An 11,685-nucleotide genomic window follows, 5' to 3' on the forward strand; every position below is an offset into this window, starting at 1 on the left:
ATGAGACAGTATCTCATGATGTGTTCAATGGTTTCTTCCTCTTCATTACAAAATAAACATGTTGGCATGATACACCTCTTGAAAAGATTAACTCTTGTAGATAGAGCATTCGAACAACTTCGCCAAACACAAATCTTAACTTTACCCGGCACGCAAGCCCTCCAAAGAAACTTTGTCTCTAGTACCATTGATGTCATGCCTCGATCCCAACATACATCTGGATCGACACGTGATGTCACCAATACTCGTATATCTAACATACCCCGCCTTCGGGATATGGACAAAGCACAACTCAAGATTCGAATTATGTAGTAATTTTCGCATACTTTATGACTGCATCTAACCTCCTCGTTAGATTGCCTTCGTACCCTCAGACGGGATCAAGCCATTCGTAGTTCACCATTTGTTAAACTCTGAACTTCTCGTAAAACACTTTCTAGCAGAAAACATAGAGTTCCACACTACAGTCATCTTGCCATTCACACACACACACACACACACACACATGCTTTCCAACACCATTCCATAATCACATTAATTAATAACTCATACAATACACCAAAATGCAGGGTTAGAGCAACACAGTTCAACCGAAGCCTACATCTCTGAAGCTTTCTCAATTTAGACTGAATCCAACGAATCAATGAAGTCAAGGAATATGATTTCAGACCACTCAATGAAATCCAACAACATTGGGTTCCGGACCACTCAATGAAACCAAAATTATTCTATCCAATAAAGCATGGGTGTGCAAAGCTGTGGAAAGACAGCAGAGCATGGGTGTGTGCAAAGCTGTCTTTCATGTGTTTGAAAAGCAGAGCTGGGGAATCCCATCCGAACCCCATATATTATTCTATCCACAACAAAAAACAGGAGCTCCTTCTTGGGGGATGCCCATGAGCCTCTTGGACCAGATACAAAGACTTGCCTTGTATACATTTTGAGGAGGACGGAAGACTCACGGGAGAAGGCTGTTCTTGGAGAAGTTCTACATTAGGATTGCTTCAAGGGTTTTCCTCTCTTGAATCTCCACTCATGTTGTGTATTTTTGTTTTAATTTATGTGAACACGATTTGTAACTAAGTTCATTTATGGAGATTTCGATGTAGCTTTGCAAAACTACTCTATGTTATTAAGTTAAAGTATTCAATTACCAATCTGTGTTCGTATTTCATTCACCGGTTTTATAGTCTAATTTGTTTGATAATCTTAATGTTTGATCACCATTAGGGCTACTTATGAACTATTTGATCGAGGTTTTAGTAAACATTATGCTCAATCTTGGTAGACATGTGAATGAATGAAGAGACTGCTATGCATACATATTGCCATGTGATTTCTTTGGTTCTTTGAAGTTTTCTTGTTCTTAATGGATTCTTATTTAGTAATCTAAGTTGAATATCACAACTAGGTTGCAGATTAAGAGTGCTTGATCACAACCACACATCAAATGGATGATCATAAATGTGTAAAACGAACCCTAGTTGCAGATTGGAGAGTTGAATGCGTTTTGACTTAATTTTCATGGAATTGGCTTGTAATGGTGAAATTGATATCCCTAGTTCTATTCCCATCGTTTCCGAATCATTCTATTGTTCATATTTACATTCTCTTGCATTTTAAGTTACTTTACTTTTCAAATCAAAATCCGAACTCAGCTTGTTAGTTTCATTGTTTAGTTAGGATTCACATAAAGCTCGTAATTCATAGAGGTCTAATCAGTCCCTGTGGTTTCAAAGAGGATTTCATGGAAGATTTCACAGAAGATTAATATTAAAGTGGATAATGATAGGATTATGCACCAGAGCGGTTTTGAGGCGTGGTGGTATTGCGATGGTTGGTGACCAAAGTGGGGAACTAGGTGTTGGTATGGCGTGGTTTTTGAGGGTTTTGGTACGTTTGAGATGGGGTTTTGGGGGGTGGTGATATTGGGCTGAGGGTTTGGGGGTGTATTTGGCAGTTTGGCTGGGGTGTAAAGAGATGATGAGAACAAATTCACGTCAGCGAGAATGACACCCATCCTCCATTGTTGTAACTAACTATGGTCTTAATAATAATTGCTTTTCAAAATTATATGTCTTTTTTAAATCTAACAAAAAAATATGTAGGGTTGTTTAGGGAAGATTGGTGGGTGAGGAAGAGGTTATGTGTTTTTTAACTTTTTATGGAGGGTGGGAATATAAGGTGGGGGTATAACACCATTCTATAAGAAACTATCAGATGCATGTTTCCCGGTATTTCTTTCTGGTCAATGAACACTAAAAAAATAAAAACAGAGAAATTATTCAAGGATGTGGAGTACAAACATTCCCTATGCTTTTCTATAAGGACATCTTCAAGCTCTCTCTTTCTCGCAAACTTCTTCCTCCTAATTAATTTTCTACCTTAGCACTCTAGAGCACCAAACTATGGTGATTTTTCTTTCAAAGTTTCGGAGAATAGTAACCACCTATAGAAGAAGTCTCCATCCCATTAGACATGGAATATTATTCAGTTGTAATATCCATTCACTGGTAGAAATCACCTCAAGAAAGATCATCAAACCATCATCTCCAACTCCTCATCACAACAGATTTCTCAAGCTCTCTCTTCTGGACCAACTTATTCCTTCTACTTTAACTGCAACTATCATATGGTTATACAAAAACCCCAACGGTTCTAATTTTGCTGCCGAAACTTCAGAGACAAAATCTGAACGGTTGCAAGAGTCTTTATCAAAAGCTTTAGTTCACTTCTATCCACTGGCTGGCCGGCTCAAAAGCCCTGCATTGGTGGAGTGCAACGATGAAGGGGCTCATTTTCTTGAAGCCCGGGTTAACTGCCAGCTTTCAGACTTTCTCAAACAACCTGATATCAAATTACTCACCAACTTTATCCCCGATAATGATCCTAAAATCGCCCAAGAAGCCTTGGGATCTGTACTTTTGTTTATTCAAATCAGCGTTTTCAACTGTGGAGGAATTGTTGTTGCTGCATCACCTTCACACAAGCTTGCAGATGGAACATCACTCCACACATTCATGCGAACATGGGCAGCGATAAATTGCGAAGATAGAGTGCTCGGAGCTCAATTGGTGCCACCGGAGTTTACTGGAGGGTCTTTGTTGCCTCCTAGAGAGTTGTCCTTGCCATCCATCAACGCCAGCATGGAAATCCAAAGTTTAACTACAAGAAGGCTTGTATTCGATATTTCGAAGATAGCCAGCCTCAAGTCTAATAATGGGGGTGTAGTCCAGACCTTCATCCCATCAAACATAAATCTAGTTTTGGCTATCATATTGAAATGTTCTATTGCAGCTTCCCGTCATTTCAAGCCTGAGAGTTGGATGAGACCAATGGTGCTGACCCAGATGATAAGCTTGCGAAGAAGTATTGTCCCGGAGATACTGGAAAATGTCATGGGGAATTGGTTTTGGTCACATCCATTGTTATTCAAAGAAAATGAGACCGAACTACCCGAGTTAGTGAGCAAAATCATGCAAGGATTGACAGACTTTCGGGCCAAGAAGGCCAACAGATTTAAAGGCGAGGAGGGATTCTTGGTGGTATCTGAGTCTCAGAGAGAAAGGGCGGATCTTTATAAGAGAAATAAGGGCTTATATGGATTTTGGGCCACGAGTCTGTGCAAGCTTCCTCTGTATGAAATCGATTTTGGTTGGGGGAAACCTGCGTGGGTCACCAGCCCAGGTGTCAGAAAGAACCTAATTCTGTTGGCTGACACAAAACAGCACGATGGTATCGAAGCGTGGGTGACCTTGGATGAACAAGAAATGGCCATATTTGAATCTAATCCGGAGCTTCTTGCATTTGGTTCCGTGAACCCCAGCATTTCCCTTGGTTAAACACTGATAGATACATGGATTCTGACTCCAGTATGTTGATTGATATCTTCCAAGTTTTCAATAAAGCTATCCCCTTTGTTATTTAAAAAAAAAAAGAAAAAAAAAGAAAAAAAAAAAAGGATTCAAATGCAAATCCAAATGCAAATCAATTTAAAAACAGTGATGTGGAGTATTGTGGTTTCCTGTTGGTTCATTTTTAATATTAAATAAATTAAATTGATTATAATTGTCATTATTTGGTTGTTAGTAGGAAAGTAAGTTTTTTTGTCTTTATTCTGGTTGGTGGAAAATAGAAATGGAGTCTTTAGCCTTTCATCTTTTGTTACTCTTGGAATATTTTTTTTTTTGTTAAGTTGTGTATATTACCCTATTCATCAAGGGTAATAATAAACATATAAGTATCAGCATTTTTCCCATTATCTTTTTATTTATTATCCCACTATCAAATTCTAACAACTACAATCTTTTTACCTCCATACTTTCTATCTTTTACTTATATTGCCAAAGAAGGGTGTTCTTTGGTGGAGCTTTGGACTCTTCTATTTTTTGTGCAAAAAGGTTTGAGTCAAACACAATTTAGTTGGGCTGCTATATTCTAGAGGGGACAAGTCAAAAGGTATACTGCTGCACCGGTTTGTGAACTTTTGCAAAACCACAATGGGCTTGAATATCTTTAAAGAGAGCGAGATACCCCACACCTCAGCCTATTTGTTTACGTGCTTCTTAGAATTTTCTTGTAATTTCCCAACATTTCCTTTTGATAATCAGGTAAAAGTGTTGTTCATATAGTTGATCCATTTAGAATAGTCGTTGGAAAACAATTTGAAATGTTGTAAGAACTAAGTAAGAGTGTACAACTTGCTATATTTTCATTAAGGATTGTGAAAATCACCTTCAACGTTTGATGGAAAAGCTCCTCTTTTCTTCTTTACCGTGTGTTTAATTAATTCATGATCTTAGTGTAAAATACGACTTTTTTGGAATATTTATACGACCTTACTGAAATATGAAAACATATATTGTCCACAATATAAATGAAAGTATGATCAATTTCAACACGCCTATTTATTATGATCCATTGTTATAAAACCATCATCTGCAACTATCTTATGGTTATACAAAAACCCCCCACGGTTTTAATTTTGCTTCCGAAACTTCAGAGACTACAACGTTTGTGTTAGTGTTTTTAGGTTTTAAATCATAAAACAGGAAATTTATTTTTTAAGAAATGAAGTATGAGGGAACTGAGAATTGGAGGAGTTCGTTGCTCATTGGATTCTATTGCATAATCATTCACACGAGTGAGTTATTTTGCAAAGGACAAAAGTGACCGTTGTGACTCCACACGAGCCAACGGGAAAAAAAAGTACCCCACGTGAGCTAAACATGACTCACTTAAACAATTTAACTAAAATGACAGGTGGCAAAATAAAAGGCAATGGGATGTTCTAATCTTAGCCATACATTGAACTAAGAACAATACATTCCTTGAGAACAAATTCAAATAAAACCAGAAGAAACCTTCAACTCCAAGCAATGTGATATGCGGACAAGTTTATTCTTCAACACTCCCTTCTAAGGTTGTTGCAGATTTGACTCCAAGCATGCTCTTGAGCATATAAGAACTGTTATTTGGAAAAACTTTTGTAAAGATATCAGCCAATTATTCCTCGGACTTGTAGAAAACAAGATTGAATATGCTGTTTTGCAAGGTATCCCGGATGTAATGGTATTCTGTGATATTGATCTTTGATGGAAGACATGATTCTTTGTCATTGCAATGGTAGATGTGTTGTCATAGTACAAGGCAGTTGCATCAGTTTTTTCTTCTCTAACATCCTCAAGAACAAACCTTAGCCAAACTGCCTAAGTTGTAGCTTCTGAAGCACTAACATACTCAGCTTCAGCAATTGACAATGCAACATTGTGTTGCTTCACAAATGCATAAGAGAAATTCCATTGCCAAACGTTATATCAGGCCTTGTTGCAGTAAGATCTAACAAACTCCTAACAATTTGCCTATATATTGCTTTAACTACAAGTTCACTCGCATCATCATTCTTTAGCTTCTCATTCGCTGCTAAGGAATACTCACATGTTTGCAATCTTTCAAACCAAACTTTTCAAGAAGAGCCAATGCATATTTCTTTTGATTTATGAAGATTTCCATGCTTAAATTGAATGATTATCAATCCTAGGAAGTGATATACCAATCCAAGGTCTGTCATCTCATACATTTTCATCATGTTAGCATTGAATTCATCGAACAGTTCATACTACTTCCAGTATACACAACGCCATCAACCTAGATGGAGACAATGAGTTATTATCTCCTTGTTTGAATTTGATGTACAAAGTGGCATCATTAGGACTTATTTGAAAGCCACATTTAAGCAAGTACGGGTTGATCTCTTCATACCAAGCTCTAGGTGACCTTGCACAATTTATGTTCAGAACTTGGAACAATGAATCCTTCAGGATGATCCACATAATTTCTTCATTTAGCTCACCTTTTAAGAAGGCTGACTTAACATTAAGTTGATATAATTTCCAATATAAGCTGCAAGTGCAATGAGGGTCCTTATAGTGTCTAGTCTAGTAAAAGGAGAAAAAGTCGCATCGTAATCCACTTTGGCTTTTGAGACTAACTGCATATCGCACAGTCGCACACGATACTACATTGAGGGAAAATATTTTGATGGAGATTCACCACCGTTGTTGTTCATGTATGGAGGAGATGGAGAAGCTTGGAGACGAAGAATTTACAAGGAAACCTCATTATCTCAAAAGGACTGGACACCAGTACATGTTTTGCACAAGGTGTCTAGCGATAAGAGAATGGGTGATGTGGTATCTCAACGAGATTTCAAACACTTAAACCACATGATGAACATATGGGCGAGTGTTTGAATGAAGAACCACCGCCATCACCGTCAACAAACATCAGATGAGGAATAAAGTGGCAAAGGAGGAGCCCTTCATCGGGTCCCCACGCCTCGTGCAGATCCAACCTTTCCGTATAGACCACATGGAAGCCTTATGAGGGGATGGATGTTATAGGACAAGTTGCAAGAACTCAGAAAAGGATTAAAAGTTAGGCGAATAAGGCATATGCATCATGGCGGAAAATGGGAAGGGTTTGAAGGAAACCGTTGCTTGATGAGGCTATATAAAGGAAAACACCAAGAGATATCACTGTTGAAATTGAAGAGATACGTATCTCGGGGTCGATATACACGAAGATTGATGATAATTAATAAAATGTGTGGAAAACGTTACCACATAAAACGAAGGCGTTCGTCATCATGACAGTGGATCTTTTTTCATAATTCCAAAGATTATGCGATGGTAATCAAAGTGACTCAACTACCCAGCTTTAAATGATGATCCAGACTTGATTGTAGGAATTAGAACAACAAATGGTACGTATTCCAACTTACTTCGAAATGCATGGTCTTAAGTAATAATCCATCCTCAAATGGAACAAGTTGCCTCTCAGATGGATAGTTAGGGGTAATTGTGGGACCATGATTTTCCAGGGACGGAGTGAGGCTGATCTGAATACTGCTAGCTCAAAAGTCCAGTCATGGACTCACTAGCTCCGAGCGAAATTGTATCAGACGAAGCAGGATGCCATCATCATTATGCTCCAGGGCACTAGGGGGAGCCCAAACGACTCCGCTGGATGACTATGCTTGTTCCGCATGACACACAATTTGATCCTGATATGGACTCAATCAAATCCTATAAGTCTTGGAGATTTTACAATCTAGGAATAGGCATGTGCCACAAGTAATCACACTCTTAAGAGGATGCATTATCTACTTACTAGATGTTCTCTCAGATTCTCTCGGCTTAGAATAAGGATTTTATCCTAAAAAGGTCATTCTCCCATACTATAAATACACTTATCTAGAGTTCATCTACGGTAACGTAATCTATACAATTGAGTTCTCTTACCCACTGTTGAGTCTCAAATCATGCACTAACTTGACCATTCGAGAGCCTTTGGTTGGTACACACACCCTCAGCCAAGTTTTGGCTTACGGTTGTTTAATATTTTGCAGATTGTTCCAAACTACAATGATTTATGCTCAACCATCGCTTACGAAGATGTGCAGATTTAGTGCCAACACAATAGAGTCCTAGCGACTCCGTCAGATATAGCTCCACTCAAAGCTGGTAAGTCCATGATTGGACTGTTGAGGTAACTATATTCGGATCAGACTTACTCCATTCCTAGAAAATCATGGTTCCATAATTTTCCCTAGTGATCCGTCTGAGAGGCAACTCATTCCCTTTGAGGATGGATTGTTATCCAAAGATCATGTCATTCGGAGTAAGCTGGAATACATATCGTTTGGTCTTCAAATTCTTGAAATTTGGTCTGGCCTATTAAAGGGAGGTAGTTGATTCGTTCACGATTCCCATCCTTTATTAGCCGTCATGATGATGCATGCCTTCGTTTTGTGTGCACATCTCTAAAAAAGGAAACTATATATCTCATTAATTGGCTTTGATCTCTGTTCATGATGATCTAGTGACGACCTTTTGTCTTCTACAGTGAGATCTTTTCTTGATCTAACTTTAAATAGCCTCCCCAAATCACAATTCTCTTCACCTTATGTCATTTGTGCCATAATGTTTGTTTTTCTTTTCTTCAACCTTAGTTTTCCCTTTAGTTCTTTGCCGAAGAAAATTTTAATCCCAGAAAATCATATTGCCTACTGCGTGTCCCTATACATTCTCAAAGATACCTCTTTATTTCCTACAACTCGCTTTATAATTTTCCAAGCTTTTTGCAACTCATTCTATAACATCCATCCCGATGTGGTATTCATGATGCAAAACTTGCATCGGAGTTGATCCTCTGGATTGGCTTGTCACTCTTGTGGGGATGATCATCACCGCTTTCTTCCCCGTCAGGCGCTTGCTGATCGTGTGATGCTTCTTTGTTCAAATACCTATGTGACACTTGTGTGGTTTGAGCATTGAAGTTACACAGGGGTGTCCCTTCTCCAACCTTCTTCTTTTCTTGACTCCTTGTGCAAAATCTATATCGTAGTCAAATTCCTTTAAGGTGGTGGGATGCTCTTGTGAATTCTTTATCTCCATCTTTTTCTATTTCCTCTACTAGTGGATGGCGATGGTGGCGGATCTCCATTTGAGTTCTCGCCCTCAGAGTAGTGTCGTGCTCGGAATGCAGCAAGGTGGGTGTAGCTTGCCACTGGCTTAATAATGGTATTCTCTGTTGGATTGGATGACACACCCCAACCAGAGTTGAGACGTATTGGTCGTCACGTAAGGGTGATGTAGCCAAGTGCGCAACAAAAGTGATAATAATAAGAATACACGTATATCAAAGCATAGGTAAAACAAAAGTGCAGTCGAACTAACTAAGTACTAATTATACAAACAGGGAGAAAATCCCTACTTTTATTTATGGAAACGTCAGAACCACCGTGTAGTTCCCGTGATTCACCAAAGAAGAATAGCTACCTAGAATCTGGAGGGGCGCAAAACAGAAGGATGAGTGGGCAAAAACAAAGCGTTTGAAAACATATTTATCTTTATGAACATCACAACCCCTGTCTGTAAAACCCGTATAGTTTCCAGAAAATACAACTATGTAGGTAGGAAAACCAATGCTCAAGAGCAGCGAAAACTGAAGTATGCCATGTCATAATATCTCAGCAATAATAATTGTAAGCCAGGTGCAAAACTAATATAAAATAGTATGCCAGTCGAAGTCACCTAACGTGACCTGTATGACTGGACCTATAGCTCATCAACATATGTCTGCACATGAGTTGGAGTCACCTAATGTGACCTGTACGACATGTTGGGTGGAAATAAGTACGCTAAAGTGCTACGATTAAGTGAAAACTGTGCGATAGATCACGGGTCACATACGAGTTGGAACCACCTATTGTGGGCTGTGCGATAGGCTAGCACCAAAACTTGGATCCAAGGTGACCGTGTGGTGCGGGAGGTGAACAATCACGTGAAAGTTGTGCCATGGCCTTGGGCAGGAGCACTAACACCGGGGTGCAGCATAATAAGCTCTAAATGCATAAATGCATACCAATATGCAATGCAACAAGACCAATCACATGCTAACTAACCTAAAGCTTACCTGAGACTCAGCAGCATCAAATAATATAATTCACAATTCATACTAATGCAACAATATAGTAATAAGTGGTACAGACATCGCATACAAGGCATAAATTCATTCAAAACGTTTTCTGGAAATCGTAAAGCACATATATATATATATATGTATGTATAAAACAAATGCCCATTCATTGATAAGTAGCAGGATCATAGCCCCCTAGCTTCACTTGTCCATGCTCGTCCGTGGGGTACGTCTCACCTATATGCGAAATAACTAATTTAATGTTAATTCGATAGCACATAAACAAAGCCTAGGATTAATTCCTCATACGTTGCTCAAATGAGATGTTTGAATATACCAATATGATCTACTCAACAACACGAACACACCCAAATTTTTTAGAAAATTTTTTGGATGTCGGACGCGCCCTCACACGCCGGCCACACGCAAGCACTTGCTTGGCACACGGGACAGAAATCCTAATGGCGTTAGGAATATTCCGTTAAAATAGTAGAATATTCCGTTAAATTCTAACGGTGTTACCTGATGCCGTTAGAATATTCTGCCAACTTTGACGGAATACTCTTCTTCTTTGGTGGACCTCATGAGTCTCCACCGTCCATCGCTGTCTGGTGCACCGATTGCGGGAAAATTTTCTAAAGCTTATAACTTTGTTATTTCTCAACCAAAATCCATGAAATTTATATGGATTTGAAGGTCTTGAAGAGTAGAACACATTCGTACCTAATAAAAGTTCAAAATCCAACGGAAAAACGGTTGGAAATTCCTTCGATACTTCCGGCCAACTCTGCAACCTTCCAAACTCACCTATACCAATGTCCACTTCACTCCAAAACTACTTCAAAGGGTTAAGAAAGTTGGGTGAATACCTTTCCAAGCCTTAAAATCTCGAAACCACATCGGGATCACGTTAGAGCAAACTTGACTCCTCGCTGGAGCTTTTGGTTTTTCACATTCTTGTCGTCCGTTCGAGGAGCTAAGGGTATAGCTGAGTTTGTGAAGTCGAGAGGAGAATGATGGTGGTTTCCAAAGACTCGATTCGTGAGAGTTTGATGATGATGGTGTATGTGGGTGTCACGGTGCAGAGAGGAGAAGGAGAGAGAAGGCTCGAAAAGAGGAGAGAGTGTGTACGTGTGTGTGCGTGTGTTTCCTCCTGAGTGGGCAGAAGAAGAAAATGTTAAGCCTTGAATGGGTTGCCGTGAGAAAGAGAAAGAGGACTAATTTTTGATTGGTCCAGATGAGATAATAGCCCAAATACCTAATTGGGTCCAAGTAAATAGGAATTATGGTGATTGGTTTCTTATTTTGGTCTGTTTATACTCTATACGTTCGTAACTTCCTTGTTACAACTCCGATTCGGTCCTAACTCATGTCAATGTGCTCGTGACATCGACTACAATCTAATTACGTTAGCGAGGAAATTAATTTAAAACTACATGTGTACATCCACGTCATTAAGCCGACGAGGACAATATCGTCACTTTACACACTAGGGGAGAATATATATATATATATATATATATATAATAATTTAGGACGGGTTGTCACAGTCTGCTCTCATTAAGAAAATTTCATCCTCGAAATTTCTACATGTCAACAAGTTAATAATCAAAGAACAGACGTGGATACAAGTCTCGCATGCGCTCTTTAGTTTCCTAGGTGGCCTTATCGACTGAATGGTTCCTCCACAAAACTTTCACCGTA

The 11,685-nt window shown here is 39.0% G+C and overlaps 1 protein-coding gene across 1 annotated transcript; it reads left to right on the forward strand.

Moving 5' to 3' along the window:
• Positions 1–2,408: 2,408 nt before the first annotated feature.
• LOC103964223 (acyltransferase Pun1-like) lies at positions 2,409–3,842 on the forward strand. Its single transcript, XM_048572107.1, has one exon. The coding sequence runs from the start codon at positions 2,409–2,411 to the stop codon at positions 3,840–3,842; it is 1,434 nt and encodes a 477-aa protein (XP_048428064.1).
• Positions 3,843–11,685: the final 7,843 nt, after the last annotated feature.

Source organism: the organism of the source record quoted next, unplaced genomic scaffold (assembly GCF_019419815.1).
Source record: "Pyrus x bretschneideri cultivar Hongxiangsu unplaced genomic scaffold, Pyrus_bretschneideri_v1 Contig109, whole genome shotgun sequence".
Lineage (NCBI taxonomy): Eukaryota > Viridiplantae > Streptophyta > Magnoliopsida > Rosales > Rosaceae > Pyrus > Pyrus x bretschneideri.